The sequence below is a fragment of the Nerophis ophidion genome, linkage group LG05, assembly GCF_033978795.1.
Source record: "Nerophis ophidion isolate RoL-2023_Sa linkage group LG05, RoL_Noph_v1.0, whole genome shotgun sequence".
NCBI lineage: Eukaryota > Metazoa > Chordata > Actinopteri > Syngnathiformes > Syngnathidae > Nerophis > Nerophis ophidion.
The window spans coordinates 38,028,903-38,054,620 of NC_084615.1; the positions used below are offsets into that span (position 1 = coordinate 38,028,903).

At 40.4% G+C, this 25,718-nt stretch overlaps 2 protein-coding genes across 18 annotated transcripts in view; one reads left to right on the forward strand and one right to left on the reverse strand.

The window, feature by feature from the left end:
• mpv17 (mitochondrial inner membrane protein MPV17) lies at positions 1-17,336 on the forward strand. 12 transcript variants are annotated; one of them, XR_009806827.1, is made up of 9 exons: positions 1-141; positions 592-715; positions 8,178-8,293; positions 8,355-8,447; positions 8,511-8,643; positions 11,456-11,488; positions 11,563-11,615; positions 14,915-15,209; positions 16,794-16,942. XR_009806827.1 is itself a non-coding variant. In XM_061900821.1 (9 exons), exons 2-9 carry the CDS (start codon positions 643-645, stop codon positions 16,797-16,799), a joined length of 765 nt encoding a protein of 254 aa, XP_061756805.1. In that variant the 5' UTR covers positions 1-141; positions 592-642; the 3' UTR covers positions 16,800-16,942. The 12 variants fall into 12 exon arrangements, 10 of the variants coding, with proteins under 10 accessions (XP_061756805.1, XP_061756804.1, XP_061756806.1 ...); XR_009806828.1 differs by having other exon boundaries at positions 8,355-8,446; positions 8,557-8,606; XM_061900821.1 differs by having other exon boundaries at positions 8,511-8,606.
• The window catches only part of trim54 (tripartite motif containing 54), a 21,539-nt gene continuing 12,409 nt past the window's right edge, over positions 16,589-25,718 (reverse strand). The window contains exons 8-9 of one of the 6 annotated variants that reach the window (XM_061900819.1): positions 21,582-21,644; positions 16,589-17,219 (exon numbers count right to left, since the gene is read on the reverse strand). In XM_061900819.1, the coding sequence (XP_061756803.1) occupies positions 21,598-21,644 (47 nt within the window). In that variant the 3' untranslated portion in view covers positions 16,589-17,219; positions 21,582-21,597. Of the gene's footprint in view, positions 17,220-19,121; positions 21,651-25,718 lie in introns of those variants that run through there. The other 5 variants (XM_061900816.1, XM_061900818.1, XM_061900815.1 and 2 more) reach the window with 5 other exon arrangements.

Genomic DNA, 25,718 nt, shown 5'->3' on the forward strand with positions numbered 1-25,718 from the left:
ACGTTTGAATCTGTCACTAGGGGGCGACAATGTTCCTTCTTTCACGGCGGAAGTGAAGCAAGGTTAGTTCCGGTGAGTCCTTCACTGGCAATAGGAAATAACGTGCAATGGGTACTGCGCGTTAAACATCCAGGATTACAGGTGAGGGTTACTTCAACTATGTTTTATTAACTTGACCTGTTTCGCACTTGAGTTGAGCATCAAACCACACGAACGTTTGTAAAGATTTGAGGAATATAACTAACATCTGGTCACGTGAACCGGTTCATCCAGAGACTTATTTCTGCTGGGCGACGAATATCATTTAGACAGAAAGTCGTTTAAAGTTAGTTACGCTGTTTTTGCCAAGATTCTTCTGTTACGTAAGGAAACGTTTGGTCTTTCGTTTTAGTAACATATCTTTCATTTGGCGCCCTGTTTCTGCTAAAACGAGTTCAAGTATTTAAGTTTGAGTGGAGTCACGTTAAGTGTCTTCACGGTTAGTTTGAATTATTTGTCCTACAAGTTGCACCAGCCTGGCACACTTAAGTCTACCGTTACCTTGATTAGTGGTTTTCAATATGATTTGACCAAATAACTATTTCTGTATAGATGACACCAGAGAGTTCCCATTGTGCTCATTGACGTCTGTGGAGCGGAAGGATGGCGAGTTTGTGGCGGTCCTACCAGGTGCTGATGGGACGCCACCCCTGGACTGTGCAGATTGTGACTGCAGGTGAGAAGAGTGCATCCACACTTTCACGTTGTTGTGCGCACTGGACGAAGAGCACTGTGGTGAACGCTTTTCATGACCTTGTGACCTTTATGACACTGGGCCAAAGAACTTTGAGCATGTGTTTGCACAAGTTCACTGTTCACCACAAACACAATAGTATGTTGTCATTCAACAAATGGACAGGAATCCCCGCAGACAGTGTTTAAAATCTTGTAAAAAGCCGTTCTAGAAAAATGGAAGGGTCATTTGACCAAATTTGTGCCATTTCCTTGAAACTCTTAAAATAAAGTTGCATTTCTGTCTTTTTAGAAATTCTAAATCTGATAATCAGTCAAAACTATTAATTGGCCCATCCACAGGAGCCGATCCCGTGGGTGCTCAGGCCCCAAAGCAATGTCGAGCACCCACGTGGGATTGATGGAGATTCTTTTGTCACCACCAAGCAAAAAACGCGCCTGCTCAAAAGAGTAGCGTCTGATTTCTGCCCGTCCGAGCACCCGCTGGCAGACATGTAAATCGGCGCCTAAGGGCCCCATCATCATTATTTCATTTTGTACAAGGTCCCTGAGATAAAAGTTAATTTGAGCAACTGAACCAAAATTGACAGTGATTTTTTTGCGGAAAATCAGCAAATATGTGAAGGATAGTGAAGTGAATTAATTAACTCATATCAATCAATCAATGTTTATTTTTATAGCCCTGAATCACAAGTGCCTCAAAGGGCCGCACAAACCACGACATCCTCGGTAGGGCCCACATAAGGGCAAGGAAAAACTCACCCCAGTGGGACGTCGACCATTATGACTATGAGAAACCTTGGAGAGGCTCACATATGTGGGCAACCTCCCCCGCCCAAGAGGACCGAAAGCAATGGATGTCGAGCGGATCTAAAATGATATTGTGAAAGTCCAATCCATAGTGGATCTAATGTAACCGTGGGAATCAAGTCCAAAGTGGATCCAATATAGTAGCGAGAATCCCATCCAAATTGGAGGTGGATCAGCAGCGCAGAGATGTCCCCAACCGATACACAGGCGAGCGGTCTATCTTGGGTCCTGACTCTGGACGAGCGGTCCATCCTGGGTCCCGATTTTGGACAGCCAACACTTCATCCATGGCCACCGGACCGGACCCTCTCCACAAGGGAGGGGGGGGACATAGGAGAAAAAGAAAAGAAACGGCAGATCAACTGGTGTAAAAAGGGGGTCTATTTAAAGGCTAGATTATTATGTTTTACATATGCTGAATGGTTATATTCAACTTGGAGAAAGCGAACCACCAGGTTTAAGTTAATAATGGTTGATTACTTAATAAATCATGGAGGCTTAGTTGGACATTCGCATATGGAATGGGTTGACTCTCTCACGAGAAGAGGCAATAAATTCAAACTTCGGAATGCAAAAGTGTTTGCGCTATTCTGGAGGAGAGGCTCCATGTTTATACACCTGTATACATCTGTTTTCGTCCCTTACACTTACACACAAACATCTCCTTACATGGTCAGGTTTTACTCTCCTGAATTAACACACACCCAGACATAAAAAGAAGGAATATAAGACTGTGGTTTGGCTCCTCCAAGTTAGGACCTCCTCCAGGTACTGCAGTCCTGTATAATGACGCTCTTGTAATAAAGCAACTTTTGGTTCAGTAAAGCGTGTCTGACGTCTCTTTTGATCCAGCCACACTGCCTTGTGTCACCTTTCTGTCCGGACAAGGATGATAGGACCATAAATACACATCAATCGCCACCTGTTATACACGCTAATAAGTTGACACAAAGAACATTACTGTCAACAAAAATCTTAAAGATTTGTGCAAAGATTTTAACCACCCCCCCAAGTCGTAGTTGAAATATCAAATATACACGGAAGCCTGACTTGCAGAGGATCTGAATGATGCAACTTCATGTGAACCATGTGACTTGTGGAACATTCTGTATTTTATGGAGTGGGTAGAAATGAACTAAGTGAAAACCCAGGACATTACTAAAATGTGTATTTTAACAAAATTTCAACATCAAATACAGCTAAGGAACAACACATGTGAAAAATATGTTTCTGAAGGATTTATTTGATTATATTTCATGGTAAAGTCTAATTTAAAAAGGCAGATGACAGGCATAAGATGTTATTTTTCTACTTAATTAAATGATTTTGAATTGTATTTAGTAAATATTCAATCAGATCAATTTGCAGAGCACTTTGCTTAATAGAAACATGTGTTTTACAGTTACCGTAATTGGATTGTGTATTTATACATTTTATTTTCTGGAGATGCAAATGGCACCAGTTTGGTGGAACGGCCCAGAAGCTGTTTAAGTTGCAAAAGGTCACGTTTTTCCTACTTGTCACTTTCTGAGAGGGATTCCAATACTTTTGAGCATAAAGTGTTGTTCATTTACCGTTACCTAACTAATACTTTCACTTTAACAAGCATGGAAATGCGCTGATTTTTCTTTTTGGTTATTATTCCACGCCAATGTATTTATGCAATGCAACTTTTCACCGTTAGATAGAGGCAGAGTGTCTTACATCTGCTGTCTAAATTCCAACGTTGGCATATCTATTGAATTATGACAAGAGTGAGGTTGGAAGTCATACTCTGTTAGATTTTGATACCATGCTTTTCTGGAAACTAAAAGTGCTTGTATGGAGGGTCAAATGGGACAGAACGAAATAAATACATATTTTAAATATTTACTTAAATGTGTGAATTATTTACAATTGGAATTATATAAAGTGTCTAATGTAAAATTATATTTTGTTGTATTTTAATGCAGTAGGAATAAAGGAACTCTATATTTACCTATTATTTCAATATTTAATTCTTTTCAAAATGAATTTGTTTTGCGATTGAATTATTTTATGTTTTAATAAATTATTTCACGATTTAATATATTTTTCAATTCATGAACCTGTGTTTCAGCACTTCATGAATTTATTTAATCCATCAAAGTCAGTGGGCGGATCCCAACACCTGATTACACTACTTGTAGTGTTGCCAAATAACATTCAGAACAGATTTGTTAAAAGAGAAAGTAGTTATAATCTAAAAGCAACTGAGCTCTTTTATAAATCGAGATTTAGAACAGGGATAAAGGAAAGAAGCATTTCAATGAAATGTGTTAGTTAACGGAACAATCTTGACAGTGAAATAAAAAATCTATTTAGAAATCATGATGATGAAAAGATAAGGTTTGGAGTAAATCATTGTTTCCATGTTTATTTATTTTGTTTTATGTTATGAATGTATGTGACCAATATGATATAGCTAGTCTTCTGAGTTGAACAACAAATGTAACTGTATGACTAGGGGGCAGACATTACACATTTTCATTCATTGTTTATTTCAAATGTTGGGGTGAATGTTTTTTGATTGACCTCAATTGAATTAAATAACACACAAACAAATACTGTATGTTGGTTGGTGGTGGATTATTTCGAACATGTACTGTATACAATTTCAATACGATTCATCACTTATTATACTATACATATGTTAATTTTTTTCATGATGAACTTGAACTAGAGTGTAGCGGAGGAGTACTGGTCGATGTCTTGGTCTGAAAGTGAGGAAATAACTCAAACAATTTCAAAAAAATGTAACTGCTACAAGCCCTGGGTCAGCAGGTCTTGCTTCCACATACTTCGCAAGGACTAAAATATATACCACCAACTCCTGAGAAAGAGTATATCTTTCTTAGCTGCCATGTTTTCAAAGACCTCCAAAGTTCCAGGCTTCAGACCAAAGCAATCATTGAACTAGATTCCTGTTAACACTGCCCACTGACTTTGACGGACGAGTTTGACGGATAAAATAACTTCATGAAGCGCTGACACACAGGTTCATACAATAAATACATCATGAAATAAATAAAAATCTTACAATGATTAAATTGTGAATTATTTTAGTAAATATTTACAACTAAATTGAAATTGATTAAATAATTGTTATAAAATTACTGTAATTTATCACAAATGTGTTTATTTAATTAAAATTTTAATTAAGAAAATGACAATTATTTACGCCAACAGCCTGCCCAACCACCACCAAACATTCATACACTAATGTGGGCTGCAATGGGAGCAAGGTGGGTAAAGTGTCTTGCCCAAGGACACATTGGCAGTGAGTAGGATGGCAGAAGCCGGATCTGTACTAAGAACCCTCAAGTTTCTGGCTAAATGCTCAAACCATCTGAGCCACGCCGTCATCACCTAATTATGCATACCGTATTTCCTTGAATTGCCGCCGGGGCGCTAATTAATTTAAAACCTCTTCTCACTCCTGCGCTTACCACAAGCATGCGGTAAAAGTAAGCATGCGCTAATTATTTTAAAACCTCTAGTCACTCCGGCAATTAGCAAAGGCATGCAGTAAAAATTTGAGTGTGATGTAAACTTGGACCTTAAATCCTAATGAATAGCTCTTAATCTTCTTCCCTTTATGCAATTTCAAATTACCGGTATTGAAATCAGCCTCCTCCATTTTCAAATTGATGACAGGGGAAGTGTCACTCGTGACGTCACGAGTTTGACCAGGCGGAATACTAAGCATGCGCTAATTATTTTGGGAAGCGAGTTTGACCCGGCAGGCGCATTTTATATGCCCTGCGGAAATTCAAGGAAATATGGTAATTATGAATAAATTAATGTTTACATCAAGCTCATATCTCAGTACACTACAAATAGGTTGTATGAGATTAGTTTATAATGGGGGTGTCCAAACTATTTCCACATAGGACTACAAAAAGAAAAATGGGAGTATGCTTTGATACATTCTGTACATTAAAGATGCTAAAAGCAATCCAAAGTAATTTCATGTCATTAGTCCTCTTGCACGTCAAGGTGCGTAGAGCCAACCGGGTCTCTCCATTTGAGTATATTGTGGGCCATGTGTTGAGCTTGAGCCAGAGTCATGTTACAGGCTTTAAGTCCCTGGGCTGTTACATCCAGTTAGTAGGTGCGGGGGACACTTTTGGGTCATCTCCAGTCAACTTGCTGGGGAAAGCTAGGTGGTAATTGGAGGTTCCACAAAAAAGAGGGTGATGGGTCAGGTGCTTCGCCTACATGTGTTAGTAGGGTCTTAGGCCAGCTTATCTTCAGGCCTAACTTTTTGGACAACTCATTGAATTCACTGATGGCTTCGTAGAGCTGGTCAGCAGGGTGGTGTCAGCTGCGTATTCAAGGTCCTTGAGGGCATAGTTACCAAGTTCTACCCCAGGGATTCATTTGCGGACACGTGACATCAAGTTAGATGACGCAATTAAAGTGTTAAGAAACCGCGACACAGCCCTGCCTTACCCAGATGTTTATGAGGAACCACTAAGAGTCCCAAACTTTCCCTCATATGCAGCTTTCAGCACCCTGGTACAGCTGTCTAAAGAGTGTGGTGATTTCGGTGGGGGCTCCAAGGGACTTCAGGATGCTCCAGAGGATTCCATGGTCCATCGTGTCAAGGGAAGCCTTAAGGTTAATAAAGGCGATGAAGAGGTGCTTTCTGAACTCCTGGGCCTCTTCTATTATGAGCTGGAGAGCAGAGATGTGATCGATGGTGGGACAGTTGGCTATGAATCCGGCTTGTTGTTGGCGGCGTCCGCTTCTGGTTGCGGGTAAAGCGCAGTTGACTGGGATGTGAATGAAGAGGTTTTTTTATTTGGGATGGTAAAGAGGGTGATGCCTCTGTGGTTGTTGCAGGTCAGCTGATCTCCCTTGTGTTTCCAGAAGAGGAATATAATGCCCCACCTAATAAATAACTTGTGTGAGCCATAGAATGATGTTGTCGCCCCAAGCCTTCAGCATCCTTGCTGTGATGGTACAAATGCCAGGCACTATGCTATTCTGGAATTCTGACGCGACTGCTTTGACTGCTGGGGAGACAGGGATGATGGAGCAGTCCGAGTTAGTGGCGGAGTGGCTGGTAAGGGTGGATTCTTTTTAGAACAGGAGAGCGGTTACGGAGCTAACTGAGGTGCTCCTTCCATCGGTTGAGGCAGTTTGCTTCTTTTGAGAGGATGTTGCATGCACCATCCTTTTATAATGGGTTGCAGGGCTGATGGGGGCCCGCTCCTTGGTAGAGGAGATTGAAATGCTTGTTATTTTGGTAAGCTTACTCCATGGCTGTCACCTGATTGCTCCAAAATGTCGCAGCGGATGAAGATTTTTCGTTGGCTGTTAAGACGTTGATACAGATCCGTGTCGTCGGTTATTGACACTGTCCAACGTAGCGTGGGATATCCAGGGCTTCTTGAGGGCAGGTGTTGTTCTCCCGATGGTTTCTGTGGATGCCGTGACGACCTTGTTGGTGGTGTTAGTTCTTAGATTTCTTGCTGGTGAGAGCACTAAATCTGTTAGCGATGGTGCATCTGTATCGCTCCATGATGGCTGGGTCTACTGGACGGGGGGAGTCCAGCTTGGGGGAGGCATTGGCTGATGCTCTTGCCTTGAGACTCAGCCACAGGTCGGCCATCTGCAATCAATGGTCTGTGTTGCCAAGTTGTGCGCCTCTGAAGACACAGCAGTTGGTTGGATATGAGTATGTGGTCAATGGCCTTTTTGGTCTTTCTGTCGGGCTGTACCAGGTCCAGTGATGGATCCGCATCGGGGGAACCATGTGACATGTGGCCATACAGAGATTGGTGGCTCTACATAGATTGAGTAATCGTTGGCTGATGTCGTTGGTGGTGGTATTGATGAAGATTGGGCCTGTTACAGCTTGAATCTCCTGTGTGGAGATTGTAGCATTGCTATCGGTGAGGACAATGAAAATGTCCTGAGGGCAGGCTGCCATGATAACATCTTGTAGCAGGTCTTTAAAAGTGTTGTTGGTCTAATCTGGGGTGACATCGTTTGGGCTACAAGCGGCAATACCTGACATCATTCCATGTTGGTGTAAAAGACGAGAACAGTCTTATCACTGCTGTACAGCAGGAGGGTGAGGGCTACACCACCTCCCCCATCATTTGTGCCACTCCAGAGGAAAAGATGGTTGCCAGCAGTTGTCTCTCCGGTTCCACACCATCCGATGTAGGTCATTATAAAGTACGCTAAGCTAGCTCAACAAAACATCTAAGCTTTGCGTTATAGGTGAAATTAATGTAATTTTTAACAATATGACTTATTAATAACAAATTGTATTTTTAGAAAATGCAGAGGGTCAATAAAAATGAACCGGAGTGTCAGAAATTGCCAAAAAATATTGTTTGTTATGACCTTTTAACCAAAGGTTGCGTCTTGTTACTTTTAACCGCGCCACAGTGCTTTAGATCGCCACACACCTGCTGAGGAAGTCGTGTCAACATAGCAACCTGTTGACCAAAGCAGGAGGAGGCAGGACATGTTTGCTAATATAGTGTTATAAAGATCACCTAAGTGAGGACATCACTAAGTTAGTATTTAAAAAAAAAAAAAAAAAAAAATCCTTCTAGCGTCATTGTTGTGTTTTCTAACAAAATGGTGTTTATTAGGCTCGCTAGTGGGCGTGGGCGACGTCATCGCCCAGCAGCTGATTGAGAGGCGCGGAGTCGCCGGTCACAACGTACGTCGCACCGCCAAGATGATGGGCGTCGGCTTCTTTTTTGTGGTAAGTGTGTTTATCTTTCAGCCAGGTGACTTCTTAGTAACGGAGCACTCCTTCTTTGAAGGGTCCCGTCATTGGAAGCTGGTACAAAGTTCTGGACCGACTGGTGGCGGGAGGAAGCAAGAGTGCTGCGTTCAAGAAGATGACGGTGGATCAGGTGACTAGTAAAACTGTTGTTTGTTGCGCAAAGTTGCTGATTTGTGTGTTTGCTTGTGTGTAGTTATGCTTCGCCCCATGTTTTTTGGGGGCCTTCCTCGCTCTTTCCGGTGTTCTAAACGGACTGACAGTGGAGGAGAACGTCGCCAAGATGCGCAGGGTGAGAATGATTCATGGGTACCTCCACCAAGGAAAAGGTGAAGCACCCAACATTCACACACTTAAACCCTACTGAAACCCACTACTGCCGACCACACAGTCTGATAGTTTATATAGCGATGATGAAATATTAACATTGCAACACATGCCAATACGGCCGGTTTAGTTTACTAAATTACAATTTTAAATTTCCCGCTGAGTTTCTTGTTGAAAACGTCGCGGAATGATGACGCGTGCGCGTGACGTCCCGGGTTGCAGGGGACATATTAGCGCAGCATCATTTGTGGCTAAAAGTCGTCTCTTTTCATCGCGCAATTAAACAGTATTCTGGACATCTGTGTTGCTGAATCTTTTGCCATCCATCCATCCATTTTCTACCGCTTATTCCCTTTTGGGGTCGCGGGGAGCCCTGGCGCCTATCTCAGCTACAATCGGGCGGAAGGCGGTGTACACCCTGGACAAGTCGCCACCTCATCGCAGGGCCAACACAGATAGACACAGACAACATTCACACTCACATTGACACACTAGGGCCAATTTAGTGTTGCCAATCAACCTATCCCCAGGTGCATGTCTTTGGAAGTCGGAGGAAGCCGGAGTACCCGTAGGGAACCCACGCATTCGCGGGGAGAACATGCAAACTCCACACAGAAAGATCCCGAGCCTGGGATTGAACCCAGGACTGCAGGACCTTCGTATTGTGAGGCAGAGGCAATTTGTTCAATTAATAATGGTGCAGTCAAAGTAGAAAGATGGAGGTGGGAAGCTTTAGCCTTTAGCCACACAAACACACAGTGTTTCCTTGTTTAAAATTCCCGGAGGTGAAGCTTTACTATGGATCAGAGCGGTCAAGCGAACATGGTTCCCGACCACTTGTCAACCAGCAGGTTTCGGTGAGAAAATTGTGGTAAAAAGTCGCCTCTTACCGGAGATCAGCTGAGCTTGCACCGTCCATGCAGCTGCCGTCGACTTCCCTCAGACACTGGCGTCAACACACCCGTGGACACACCCCTCTGACTATCAGGTACTATTTAATCTCACTAAAACTAGCAACACAATAGAAAGATAAGGGATCAAAATCAAAACTTATGAAATTTCAATATATTGTTTATTATAAAATAACACAGATAATGTTCAAAGCAAAAATAAATACTCTTCCAGAAGGAATTCAAAAATACTTCTCTCTACAGACCAGCAAATACAATCTAAGAGATGAATCTAAGTTTATTTTACCAAAAGCAAGATTATTTGTTAAACGTAGATGTTTATCTGTTCTCGGTGTTAATTTGTGGAATTCTGTTGGTAAAGAAATAAAAATGAGTGACTCAGTATTTAATTTCAAAAAGAACATGTCACAATGTATTTTAAAAAGTTATGTGAACTAGAAATTTATGTTTGTTTGGTTAAATGTTGTATTTAGAAGGTATGTATGTTTGTCTATTTACAAACAAGTGCATGTGTGTAAGTATATATTTTTGTATGATTTGTTAAAGGGCAACTTAAATGTAAATGCAGAATGACTATATTTCTTTTTGTATTACAAAATTATTAGAAAAGGTAACTTAATTGAATGTAAAAAATGTTATGTTGGGCATATAAGCTTTTTTGCTTCTGCCTGTTTCAGTCATGTTATTCATGTTTGAATAGGTTTTTGTTAGACTGAAAATATACTGAAACTGAAACTGATTTCCCAGAATTATCCTAATAAATGTGTCTAAAAACATCTGAATCCGTCCCAATGCAATCGCCTTTTTTTAAATGTTACTTAATTTTCTTAAAAAAAAATTCTAGTCCTTTCCAATATCATTCATCATCCACAAATCTTTCATCCTCGCTCAAATTAATGGGGAAATTGACGTTTTCTCGGTCCAAATAGCTCTTGCTTCTGGAGGCTACCATTATAAACAATGTCAGGACGTGAGGAGCCCTCACCCTTGTGACGTCATCGTCTGCGACTTCCGGTAAAGGCAAGGCTTTTTTTATTAGCGAGCAAAAGTTGCGAACTTTATCGTAGAAACAAAAATATGGCAATATCGCGAAATGATCAAGTATAACACATAGAATGGACCTGCTATCCCTGTTTTAAAAGGAAAATCTCATTTCAGTAGGCCTTTAAAGCACTGACAATAGCGATTTAGTACCCACACTGACCTTTGAGGGGCATCGTTGTGCCAATACGGCTAATTGTTAGCTTTTGTGTCCACAATTACAATTATAATTATTAGCAAATACTTCCTGTGATGCAGCAAGAGAGGGAGGGGCAGAGTGTGTGTGACTCACTTGCTCGCGTTCATGTGTGTTTAAACATTGCGTCCACTAACAGGCTGATCAATTATTGACGTTAGAAGGCGGTGATGTCACAGAGGACAGCAAATAAACGACACAGCAGACGCTGATCAAACACGTTGTTGGGATTGGAGACAACTTTGTGTTTGACTGGGAGCTGGCCCCGCCCTTTCCTGTAGACACTCTGCCCCGCCGCCAGTCTGTGGACACTCGCTCTCTACTAAAACTTCGAGAATGCCACTCAGGAACTCTCTGAATGCCCCAAGAGTTGTAAACACGGACCACGCTGTAGGGTGCGAAACAAGCTTTTTTCCACCACAGCACCTATTGGTGTATCTGATTAGTCACAGTAGTGAAAGTACTTTGTTACAACAAAAAAATTGAAATGTTAATGGTTAATTAGAAATATGTTTCACTCTGAAAGGATTGAAGGTTAAATGTTGGCAGAATTTTGGATTTTTGTTTTTAGACGTACACATGTCACTGTGACCTTTTAACAACACTCACGCTTGTCTGCGTTTGTGTGTGTGCAAGTGTTGTAATGTACCTCCGTTGTTTTCACAGGACTATACAGATGCTCTCATCGCCAACTATTATGTGAGTAGTACTACATTTTTAAGTGATATCCTTATAAGTTAAATGCCAACGTGTGTGTTGTTTGTGTGTGTCAGCTGTGGCCGCCTGTGCAGATGGCCAACTTCTACTTCATCCCGCTCCACTACAGGTCAGTCCTAAAAGACCCTTTAGCCCCCTGCTGCCCCTTCCAACTCCTCCTATACAACATGGCTAAACCACTTGCCATAACCTCCTGAAAACCAGTGTGCTCTGTAGTGAACATTTGTATTGGGTTATTTTTCCCCCGAAATGTGTAACTCTGATAAAAGAAGTGAACCTAAAATAATGTCCACTGCAGAGGACGCTGCTTCTCTGGATTTACATGATGTGGCTGAAGCAGGTAGTATTTCTCGACCTTGCCGTTGTAATCCTACAATACGGATATTGGCTGTCTAAACTTTTTCCACAAAAGTCCATGTAAAACTGAAGGATGCTGAGGCCATAAGTACTGTATTTTTTTTACTATAGGGTGCACTGGATTATAGGGCGCATTAAAGGGGTCATATTATTAATTATTTTCAAAATTTAAAAGATTTCCTTGTGGTGTACATCAGTGGTCCCCGACCACCGGGCCGGGCCGCGGCTCAATTGGTACCGGGCCACAGAATAATTTTGTATTAATTTTTTTTTTTTTTTAATTTATCATTTTTATTTTTTTATTTTTTATTTGTTAAATCAACATAAAAAACACAAGATACACTTACAATTGGTGCACCAACACAAATATGTCCCGGGCTGTGGGACAAATTATCAAGCGTTGACCGGTCCGCAGCTACAAAAAGTACAAAAAGGTTGTAATGGTGGTTCTTTGGTCAAAATGTTGCATAGATTATGTTTTATAGACCATCTTCAAGGCGCTTTCTGACAGTGGCTTCAGGATGCGCCGTTTTGCGGGCGGTCTTATTTACATGGCTAACCTTCGAGAACGTTTTCTCTCCGTCATCTTTGTTGTAGCGGTGTAGCGTGCAACGATGGGAGTGGAAGAAGTGTCAAAAGATGGAGCTAACTGTTTTAATTACATTCAGACTTTACTTAAAACAATAACGTAGCAGCATCTCATCCGTGGCTCACTAGTGCAATAACAATGCCGTAAATGTGTCCTGTGAAAAATCGTCCGACCGTAACTCTCTAATAACTAAAGTTCCGTGGGTGAATAATGTAAACTCACTACACTGGTAGTTTTTAGCGTTTCCATAGTGAGATATAAATGACAACTTTACACTACTTTATATTAGAAATGGCAACAGCAGAGGGTGAATGCCCCATACGAGAAGATAGTGAAAAAGAAGAATCTTATCGATAACGGCATTGTCATGGACTACAGTGGCAGACCTGCGCCGATTTTCAGGACTTATGCCGACCTCAAATACACATCAGCAGGTACAAGAAGGTAAGAAACGTTGGTTTTGCAGAACATTGTGAAACAAAATGCCAGATAATATGTCTGCTACTGGCTGTTATTTTTCAATCCTTATACACACACTATAATAATACTTGTATCTCTGACAACGGTAGCAGTAATGGGGCGACAATCCATCAAGCGGTGCGGCTTCAAAGTCATACTTAAACATTTTGACAGATTTTTGAGTGCTGTGTGTAATGTTTTTTATTTTCAATGGAAAATTTAAAGTTTAGTGTTGTTTACTGGCGTCATATTGCAGTCTAAATGTATCTCTTATGAATGACTACCATCTACTGGTCACACTTACATGGTTACATCATGTACCGAATAAAATTGCTTCCAGGTTGGTAAGCACAACCATTATTATTCCGTACATTAGGCGTATCGGGTTATAAGGCGCCCTGTCGATTTTTAAGAAAATGAAAGGATTTTAAGTGTGCCTTATAGTCTAGAAAAATACGGTAAAACACCTCATTATCAGGGCCGTAACCAGAATTTGACAAATACAGAGGTACTATGCTGAAGGTCAGCTTACTAAACAATTTTAGCATATTTAAAACATAGGGGGGGGCGTGGCGCAGTTGGGAGAGTGGCTGTGCTAGCAACCTAAGTGTTTCTGGTTCAATCCCCACCTACCATCCTAGTCACGTCCGTTGTGTCCTTGAGCAAGACACTTCCCCCTTGCTCCTGATGGGTCCTGGTTAGCGCCTTGCATGGCAGCTCCCACCATCAGTGTGTAAATGTGTGTGTGAATGTGGAAATAGTGTCAAAGCGCTTTGAGTTCCTTAAAAAAAAAAAATGTAGAAAAGCGCTAAACAAGTATAACCATTTTTTTTATATATATTTTTTTTATATAAGTTTAAAAAGTTAAATCATTTAATCTCCAACATGGGTTTCAACCCAAGACCTTCTACTATGCATTTTCAGTACTAGAGACGCGCGCCAAGAGAGGCACCGGAAGTTAATGGTGAAATACAATATTTAAGAAAAACTGTGGGTTGAAAATGTCTCCCTGTCGCACTTTGGACACCTGGATGACGTAAACCACTACTACTCACTGATTGGTCAAGCAGATTAAATACACCACAGGAAATGACAACATGAAGCACGTTGGTTTAGGTGCGGATGCAGCATAGTTTGCACTGTGCGGCCCTCAGTCTCCTCTTGGATAACATTAGCAGTATAGTAGTGGAAATAATATTTTCCAGGTGTGGTTAACCAGAACCTTTGGATGCACACAGGTTGGCAGTGGTGCAGGTGGTCGCTGTGGCGTGGAACTCCTACTTGACCTGGAAGGCCAACAAAGAGTGACACACGCACACAAACACAATCAATTGTTGTTTCTGCTGCTGGACCAGAGAGAACATTGCAAAGTGTAAAAGAGCCACTGAATCACTGCTGACACATTCAACATCTGAAGCACATGCATTTATTTGGGGATCTTAACACACACACACACACACACACACACACACACACACACACACACACACACACACACACACACACACATTCACACAGTTCCTCCTGGTTAGTTCCCGAAGAAACAAAGTCTAAAATAATGTAGTTATTAAACAACGTGTTACTGTGAAACTGGAGGCGACGTCAGTACTAGTCTTTTTCCTTCATTTATTAAATGTATAGTGTTTTTGTCATGAGAATAAATTAAAAGGAAAAAGTTGAAAGTAACATCCATTATGTGCACGCCCATCACACACAATCACGCACCTTCTTCCTGATGAAATATTCATTTCTCAAGTGCTCTTATGTAAATGTTTAGCAGGCACAATAATAGTGTTTGACCTTATTGGAAATGGGATGTGTTAATGTGCGTGTGTACGCACACACATTAACACACATGATTCAGCACTGTGGACAGCTCCAATGTGAAAAAAACACTGACGTCACACAAATATTTATGGCAAACAAATTGAGATGGATGGAAATGTAAAAAAAATATTAAAAAGTTTATCACGTCAGGGTATGAAAACTCTTCTTGATGGTAGGAAAGTGCTGCAAACGTCTTTGACCTTAAGTGGCGAGGAGGAGGAGGCCCCCACCCCCGCACGCCCCCACGAGGGCCCCTGTGGGACTTGCCCGCCCCCCAAAAGTGCTCCACGACCTTCTCGTGTGTCCGCACTTCCTTACCGCGAGGACCATGTCTCCCGCATCCAAAGCCGCGGACCGGGCGATGACGTCACGAGCTGCGTGGATAAAAAGCCCCGTGCTCGCGCCGCCCTGCGCGCACATGCCCACGGACCCTTCACTGCTGAAGCTCTACCGCACGTTCACCTGCGGCAAGTAAGTGGACGCTCACCTGTTCTACTTCCGGCTTCTGTCAGATTAAAAGACTTTGCTGCAGTTTTACTTAATCTGCTTGGCAAAAGAAAGTCATTGCTGTTATATTGGCATTATCAAAAATGTAAACTTAATTTTAATTTTATAACTTTATAAAAGCTATTAAAAATTAAAACTTAATGTATGATGAATCTGTAGTATGGGCACTCGACTTTAGAATATCTATTTTTTCAAACACTTTGCAACCCCAACAAAAGCTTTACTGAAGTTTGTGCAAGGCATAACATAACACTTCTTATACTTTAAAGCAGGGGTCACCAACGCGGTGCCCGCGGGCACCAGGTAGCCCGTAAGGACCAGATGAGTCGCCTGCTGGCCTGTTCTAAAAATAGCTCAAATAGCAGCACTTACCAGTGAGCTGCCTCTATTTTTTTATTTTTTATTATTTACTAGCAAGCTGGTCTCGCTTTGCTCGACATTTTTAATTCTAAGAGAGACAAAACTCAAATAGAATTTGAAAATCCAAGAAACTATTTTAAAGACATTGTCTTCACTTGTTTAAATAAATTAATTTATTGTTTTACTTTGCTTCTTATAACTTTCAAAAAGACAATTTTAGAGAAAAAATACAACCTTAAAAATGATTTTAGGATTTTTAAACACATATACCTTTTTACCTTTTAAATTCCTTCCTCTTCTTTCCTGACAATTTAAATCAATGTTCAAGTAAATTATTTTTTTTATTGTAAAGAATAATAAATACATTTCTAATTGAATTCTTAATTTTAACTTCTGTTTTTTCGACAAAGAATATTTGTGAAATATTTCTTCCAAATTACTATGATTAAAATTAAAAAAATATATATTCTGGCAAATCTAGAAAATCTGTAGGTTCAAATTTAAATCTTATTTCAAAGTCTTTTGAATTTCTTTTAAAATTTTTGTTCTGGAAAATCTAGAAGAAATTTTGATTTGTCTTTGTTAGAAATATAGCTTGGTCCAATTTGTTATATATTCTAACAAAGTGCAGATTGGATTTTAACCTATTTAAAACATGTCATCAAAATTCTAAAATTAATCTTAATCAGTAAAAAATTCTAATGAACTTCCATAATTTTTTTTATTTTTTTTTCAAAAAATTTGAATTAGCTTGTTTTTCTCTTCTTTTTTTGGTTGAATTTTGAATTTTAAATAGTCCAAATTAAAGATAAACTATGTTTAAAATTTTAATTTTCATTTTTTTCCTGTTTTCTCCTCTTTTAAACCATTCAATTGTTTTCTTCGTTATTTATTCTCTCCAAAAACATTCCGTAAAAGTAAAAAAAGTGTACGACGGAATGACAGTCTGAAATATCAATTTTTTTGTATATATAGATTTATTTATTAAAGGTAAATTGAGCAAATTGGCTATTTCTGGCAATTTATTTAAGTGTGTATCAAACAGGTAGCCCTTTGCATTAATCCGTACCCAAGAAGTAGCTCTTGGTTTCAAAAAGGTTGGTGACCCCTGCTTTAAAGTCTAAATAAAGTGAGCGTTGTTATAGTTGAAATGTGTCCCAAGTTAATTATTCATGCATTTGATTGCAGCCATGAAATCAGCGTCGCTGCTTCTGCTCCTCTTCTCCTCGGTGCTACTCCCTCCCGCCGCCAGCAGAGGGCGCCCCCTCTTGGACAACACGCTCCAGCCAGGCCAGGTGCTTCTCAAGGCGGCTTCAGCCGGGGACAGCAGTGCCGCCCGCCTGCTGGGCTTCAGCATCCCCAAACATTTTCTTGGGAAGGAGGATTATGATGATAATAACGTTGAAGCGGAGGAGGGGCAGCTTCAGAAGCGCAACGAAGACGCGCCAATCTCCATCGACTTGACCTTTCACCTCCTGAGGAACATGATCCACTTGGCCCGGACGGAGAAGCAGAGGCAGAGGGCTCACTTCAACCGCAAAGTGCTGGATGAGGTCGGCAAGTAACAGTCATCACGCCGTCGTCGTCCTCCTCTTTTACGCACGCTCGCTTCCTCTTAACGTAAATATTGTACATAACATGAATATTAGAGCTGGAAATGTGAAAGTTTAAGGTTTATGTCACATGATGAATGTCTGTTGAAATGATTAAAGCCGTTTTCACAATGCAAAATTTGAACAACATGTTTTTTTCCTCACTCAAATGTAGCTGTATTGACAATGACAAGATCGACATGTGTGCTTACTACAGTTTTGTCTTTTCAAATGAACCAAAATGTTATTTCGGATCTTCAAACAGAACGTTTACAGACCAGGGGCGTCACTAGACCTAATACTGTACTGGGGCACACCTGGAGCACAAATAATTCATGTGAACGTGCAAAGCGCGCAAGCAAAAACATTTTTAGCACTTATTTATCATAAAAAATACACAAATAGTGCTTTAAACTAGGAGATCATATCGGATTATGTTGTATGGATCTTTGATTAACAGCCTGAAATTAACTAATGCATTTGACCTACTTGTGCACTTTTTACTCCAGACTTCTAAACTGCTACTGGTAAAAGCAAAAATGAAGAGCAATGAATCTTTTTGAAATATATATTGCAGTAATCATCTGCAAATTTAACATCTACAAAAGTATAACAAAAAATAAAGCACCCCAACATATGTGGGTTCTTTTATATTATTTAATTTCCATTTATGGCAATGTGGCTAATCCTATTTCAGATACACAAAACTATAAAATATACACAAAACAATAAAGCCACAGTAGTAGAATAAATGAACAACTGTTGTGTGTCTGTTCAGGGAATCATTTTCTGAGAAGTAAACTGTAACGTCTCGTTTTCATTTTTGCAAAGTGGTCAATCACTCTGGACAGACATGGAAATATTACAGTAACTGTTATACAGTTGACCAGTGGTTCCCAACTGCTGGGTCGTGACATAAAAGTGGATTGTGTGTCATTTTCAGTGAGTCGCAGTCAGATGTGTGCATGAAAAAAAAAAAAGTTTAGGGAGAAAAAAACTCAAATTGTGGCAACAAAACCAGATATTTTTAGCCATTTTTCTAGTGACTATTAGTGAGTATTTTAGCAAAAGGCAAACCGACTAACAAGTTGGAGGAGGACTCAGGACAGACATGGAAATATATTTTTAAAAAATCTATATGGGGCAAAAAAACCCGATATTTTCAGCCATCTTTCTGAAAACAAATACAGAAATGTTACTATTTTTTCTGGAAACAAAACCAGATGCTGTAGCCATTTTTCTGGTGACAAAACAAGATTATTTTAGTCAAAGTCACACCGATTAACAAGACAAGTCTACTGTGCTATTTTTCTGTGAAATAAACTTGAATGATTTAAAAATTTGGCTCACGACTTGATGATATGAAAAAATGTTTTTCTTCCTGAAGATAAACCATTTGAGAAGCACTCAACTCACGCATGCTTACTCCAAATCATCATTGATGCAGAACCAGCAGACAATAACCAACATGATGTTTCATGTTCATTGGAAATTCCCCCGACAACTCGCACAGCAAATTAATATGTTTGTCTTGATACAAGGAATAAGGTTAGCTAACTTAGCATCAACTTAAGACAATGATGTTGCCTAGCTAGCTAGGACTTCACTTACATCTCTCATTCCTCGCTTCTTCTCTGCTGCGGGCGAATAACTTTCTTAAATCCATCTAGGAGTTACAGTTTGAGTCAAATCAAAATCAAAATATTGTAATTAACAAATTGTTGTTGGCTAACGTTACCTACCTCACGCAGTGATTCTCATCCTCTCTCTCTCTCTCTCAATCGAAGTCTCGATCCACACGTGAATAAATTACCATATTAATTAGCCATGTGCTCATTGTTAGTGGAGTGAATACAGTAGCAATCAATTACCATACTAAGTAGTATGTGCGCTGTTGTCTATGTTATGTAGACTTAAAACTCTGAAGTGTTTTGGTTTTTTTTATTGGTGAAATTTTTACTGGGGCACTGCAGATCAACAGTGGGGCACGTGCCCCAGTGAAATATGTCTGGCGACGCCCCTTTTACAGACTGGGAAGTTGTGTTTAAATACCATCCATCACATTGTCTTTGTGTCCGACATTTATATTTTCTAATAAAACAAGTTTAAATCTTTGCACTTGAGTCACTGCAACTTTAAGGAGTAAAAATATATTTTAAGTCAACACAAACCATGTTTCCATCTTTAAAACATAACACATACTGATATAGTACAAGAAATAAATGTTCTGTGAGCGTATCGTCTCCAGAGACTTTCCAGGGCGTAATGAGGGCCAAAGGACCTTGACAGGTAAAGAAGTGACTTGGTAGAGTGAGACGCTGTGGACCGCGCCCCCTTCTTGCCTGCAGGGTAGTGAAAAAAGGGGGCACTTGGAGGGTGTGTAGGGACGGCATAGCTCAGATGAGAGAGCGGCCGTGCCAGCAACTTGATGGTTCTGGGTTCGATACCCGCTTCTGACATCCTAGTCACTGCTGTTGTGTCCTTGGGCAAGACACTTCACCCCCCTGCTCCCAGTGTCAACCACACTGGTTTAAATGTAACTTAGATAATGGGTTTCACTATGTAAAGCGCTTTGAGTCACTAGAGAAAAGTGCTATATAAATACACTTCACTTCACAGGGACCTCAGAGAAATCTGGTAGAGTTGAGTCCATTTTATGGATTTTACAGACAATGTGGTTTGAATTTAAATGATTGCAAACCAAATATTGCAACATTTTCGCATGAAACTAATCTGGCTGTGAACACACTACTGCAGTGGTTCTCAAATGGGGGTACGTGTACCCCTGGGGGTACTTGAGATTTTTTGAATTTTTTAAAGATATTCTAAAAATAGCAACAATTTAAAAATCCTTTATAAATATATTTATTGAAAAATACTTCAACAAAATATGAATGTAAGTTCATAAACTGTGAAAAGAAATGCAACAATGCAATATTCAGTGTTGACAGCAAGATTTTTTTGTGGACATGTTCCATAAATATCGATGTTAAAGATTTCTTTCTTTGTGAAGAAATGTTTAGAATTAAGTTCATGAATCCAGAAGGATCTCTATTACAATCCCCAAAGAGGGCACTTTAAGTTGATAATTACTTCTATGTGTAGAAATCTTTATTTATAATTGAATCACTTGTTTATTTTTCAACAAGTTTTTAGTTATGTTTATATCTTTTTTTCCAAATAGTTCAAGAAATACCACTACAAATTAGCAATATTTTGCACTGTTATACAATTTAATAAATCAGAAACTGATTTTACTTCTTCATCTCTTTTTTTCAACCAAAAATGCTTTGCTCTGAGTAGGAGGTACTTGAATTAAAAAAATGTTAACAGGACGTACGTCACTGAAAAAAGGTTGAGAACAACTGCTCTAGTGTATAAACATATTTTGATGTTAATTACAGAAGTGATATTTATATTAAGGGTTATCAGAGTTACGCACTTCTTCTTAAGTTTGACATGTCATTGTAATGACTATATTTTTCAAAATTTCCACAAATTTATCTCCAGTCAACATTTCTTTCTTATTTCAGCCTGTCAGCGGATCAATATGATTTGCGTATTAATAATGGGGCCTGGCCTAAGCTGGCCAGCCAGGCAAATATCTTCAGTCATTTCCAGGTCTGATGTGATGTAAAAAAGAAATGTGCCTGGATTTGTGCGTGCGCATGAATGCATGCACACTTTAATACATTTGTGTATGATTCTTGTGTATGAGGTTTTTTTGGATTGTAACGTACGTCTATTTTTAGTAGGACATCCATGCAACTCTTAATACATGAGGTCCCTGATGAATTGCAGGGACCTTGTAGATTACTGTGACTTATAGAGGAGTAAATGGAGCTCAATGTGGCGCAGGGACCATGTGGATCTCATTGGTAGGAGTCCCTAAAATAAATGATAAATGGGTTGTACTTGTATAGCGCTTTTCTAACTTCAAGGTACTCAAAGCGCTTCGACACTACTTCACATTTACCCATTCACACACACATTCACACACTGATGGAGGGAGCTGCCATGCAAGGCGCTAACTAGCACCCATCAGGAGCAAGGGTGAAGTGTCTTGCTCAGGACACAACGGACGTAACGAGGTTGGTACTAGGTGGGGATTGACCCTCGGGTTGCGCACGGCCACTCTCCCACTGCGCCAAAAGAATGTTGGTAAGTAAAGCCAGTGTTTCTCTTTTGGAGGCGGCCATTTGTCATTATTGTTATTGTTTGCTGAGTCAACTGTTCCCGTGTGGGCGAGGGGAATCCATCAGTTTAAAAAAAAAAAAAAAAAAAAAAAACATTTTCACACTCCATACGACTCAGCAGCAACACGTGTTTGTCTGTTAAAAGACAACTTGTGCCGAGAAGAAACTTAAAGGTGTTGCGCACGGACCTGTGTTGATGGCGGGTCAGTCCAGTTCTGAGTCGTCCTCGAGGTCGTCTTCACCTTCCACCACTGAAGCTGAAAAGACATGTAGCTCTCATTTACAAGTAATGGAAATAGAAATAACCTGTTCCAAGGTCCCACTGTGGCCATTCTAAAACTTGGCCGCGCCATTAATAAAAAAAATAAGTCACATTTGAACCCTCGTATAAGTATAAAATAGGTTAGGCATGGTGCAATAAGACTAAAATAAAGTAGAACTCAGTGGTGTGCCTTCAGGGCCAGCAAGACCTTTTTGCTGGCCTAACAAAACTACAAATCATGATCATAATTAAAAATACAATTATTTTTTATTTAACTTTCCCTAAATATCTAAAACAGGGGTCGGGAACCTTTTTGGCTGAGAGAGCCAAGAATCCAAATATTTTCAAATGTATTTCCGTAAGAGTCATATAATATTTTTTTCAACACTCAACACAACTAAACGCGTGCATTTTTAAGTAAGACCAACATTTCTAGAGTACAATAGGTCTCTTATTCTTTGTAATAACATTTTTATTCAGAAGCTAACTGTGGAGGGGGTGTGGCCTGGGGGCCTACAGCGAAGCGGGGTGTGCCACGACCGGGCTCGAAATCAGCGACAGGTGCGTAGACAGCCCACCTGGGCCTTGTTATCTAATCACTTGTCGCTCTGTTATAAGCAGTAGCCATGCGGAGAGACAGGGTTGGGGCTGGGGCTGGAGCCAGAGCGCGAGCGAGAACGAAAGAGAAAAAGACAATTGCTGGAAAGCCACTGAGAGACATATTGAAAAATAAAACAATATTGTAACCCCTAAACAGGCTCTCATGTCGGTGCTTGGTGGTCTGAAGAACCCCCAGGAGGGCAAGCCCTAAAAAAAACCATACTAAATAAATAACTTCTTACCATTAATGCAACTTCTTGAACAGGTGCGGTAGAAAAACGGATGGATGGATTAAAAATGCATGAGAATGTTTTATATTTTGAACGTTATTTTTAACACTGTGATTACAAGTGGAATTATTCATTACTTATCGTGTTAAGCAATGTCAGCTCAGATTTATTGGAGAGCCAATTGCAGTCATCAAAAGAGCCACATATGGCTCGCGAGCCATAGGTTCCCTACCCCTGATCTAAAAGTATTCATATTCTCCTCATGTCATGTTATGCTCGTGCCAGTGCTGTTGTTTTTAGTTTTAGTTTGTATCCAATCAGAATTCAGCAAGCTTATGTTGCCATGCTCTACCAAATCTGCCCGAGGCCTTCAGAATCAACAATGCTGTCGTCTATAAACTTTAAGTGATTGCTGACATACAGTTGATAGACATTTGCAATAGCCAATCAGATCAGGAGTTGTTGTCAGTAAGGTCTTCTAGATGGTCTTAAATTGAACGTGACGTTTACGCGTCTTGTGATTGGATACTCATCGGGACTGTTAGTGGAGGAATTTGAGGACACATAAAGTTGAGAGACAGTTGCGATAGCCAATCAGATCACAAGTTGTTGACAGTAGCCTATCTAAGTAACCTGATGTTAACGAGACTGTGATTGGATACTCACTTGTCATTCCAAAGTGAGTATCCAATCACAAGTTTCCATTTAGCAGGAAGCGGGAAGTTTTGCGCCATAGCCATAACGGGATAGCAAAGAGGGAGAACAAAACGTTGATTAGGTGGCAGATATATTGTAGCTTCCGTGCAGAGTTGGTGCTGCAGGGAATTCTGGGAATTTGTTCCGTAGTGTTTATATTGTGTTGCGGTGCAAATATTCTCCCGAATTGTGTTTGTCATTTTTGTTTGTGGTTTGACTATATGGCACATGTTTATGACAGTGTTGGCGTTGTTCATACAGCCACCCTTAGAGTGACATGTTTGGTTGTTGACTAAGTATGCCCTACTTTCACGTGTGCTCATAATTAAAAGGATCATTAAAAAAGGCAATGGTCGGACAGAGTGAAATTGTTTCTTGACATCTTCAACTAAAAAACGTTATCAACCCATCAAACGGTACAGTGGGATTACATGGTGGAAGAGGGGTTAGTGCATGTGCCTCACAATACGAAGGTCCAAAGTAGTACTAAGTTAAATTCCCGGGCTCGGGATTTTTCTGTGTGGGGTTTGCATGTTCTCCTCGTGATTGCGTGGGTTCCCTCCAGGTACTCCGGCTTCCTCCCATCTCCAAAGACATGCACCTGGAGATAGGTTGATTGGCAACACTAAATTGGCTCTAGTGTGTGAATGTGAGTGTGAATGTTGTCTGTCTATCTGTGTTGGCCCTGCGATGAGGTGGCGGCTTGTCCAGGGTGTACATCGCCTTCCACCAGAATGCGGCTGAGATAGGCTCCAGAACCCCCCGCAACCCCAAAAGGGACAAGCGGTAGGAAATGGATGGATTGATAAAAACGCTACCATATTTTTGTTAGGCCCTTTCCAAGAAGGATATTTAAAGCGAAACTATAACTTGTGAGACGATGTCGGCCAACTCCGGGAGCTACCTCAGCTGTTCTGGCGACGACATGGGGAAATGCCCGCCATTTCTACTCAAATCAGCCGACGACGAATGGTGCAAGTGGCTTATACAGATATATTATTTTTTCACTTTTATTATGTTTTTGCCATTTAAAGTTTGACAGTAGCAAATAAGATATATTGTAATTGCTGATGTGTTTTAATTGATTTTTAAATGCGCAAGAAAATAACCCGTTTTGTACACTGTTGATGTGTTTCAATGCACAGTAGGGCTTAAATGTGTTTCTGTATAGCATGGGCGTCAAACTTTTGCCTGCCGTGTAATTTCATTTAGCCCTTGAGGCAATATCAAATTAACATTAGAGCTGGCCCGCATTCACCGCTAATACTCATACTTGTTAACCCTCCCAAAAATCTCCCGGAGCAACCATTGTCACACATTTTAACCCGATTTTCACCCTGACAACAATATTGGGAGCGTACCTTGTAGGCACTGCCTTTAACATTCTCTACAACCTGTCGTCACGTCCGCTACTCCTCCATACTAACAGTGTGCCGGCCCAGTCACATAATATATGCGGTTTGTACACACACATTAGTGAATGCAAAGCATACTTGGTCAACAGCCATACAGGTCACGCTGAGGGTGGCCATATAAACAACTTTAACACTGTTACAAATATGTGCCACACTGTGAACCCACACCAAACAAGAATGACAAACACATTTCGGGAGAACATCCGCACCGTAACACAACATAAACAAATACCCAGAACCCCGTGCAGTACTAACTCTTCCAGGACGCTACAATATACACCCCCGCTACCACCAAACCGCCCCCCAGCCGCGCCCACCTCACTGTTTTTTTTTTTTTAAAGGCCTACTGAAATGAGATTTTCTTATTTAAACGGGGATAGCAGGTCCATTCTATGTGTCATACTATACTTGATCATTTCGAGATATTGCCATATTTTTGCTGAAAGAATTTAGTAGAGAACATCCACGATAACGTTCGCAACTTTTGGTCGCTAATAAAAAAGCCTTGCCTGTACCGGAAGTCGCAGACGATGACGTCACCCGTGTGAGGGCTCCTCACATCCTCACATTGTTGATAATGGGAACCACCAACAGCAAGAGCTATTCGGACCGAAAAAAATGACAATTTCCCCATTAATTTGAGCGAGGATGAAAGATTCATGGCTGAGGATATTGATAGCGAAGGACTAGAAAAAAAAATTAAATAAATAAAGTTTTTAAAAAAAAGGCGATTGCATTGTGAGCGATTCAGATGTTTTTAGACACATTTACTAGGATAATTCTGGAAGATCCCTTATCTGCTTATTGTTTTAGTAGTGTTTTAGTGAGATTTTAAAGATTGTATAGACATACCTCGAGGTCGGATGGCTGGAAGCCCACAGCTGCCTTTTTTGACATGACAGCTGCTGCAGGACGACGAATAATCCATTGATGTCTCCGGTAAGATATATATCACAATTTCCCCATCCAAAAACATAATGGTTGACGTAGAGAAATTATGTTTGCTTGACCGCTCTGTGTTAAAGCTTCACAACAAACAAAAAAACACCGGCTGTGTCTCGGTGCTAAAGGCAGCTGCAATCCACCGCTTTTCACCAACAGCATTGTTCTTTATAGTCTCCA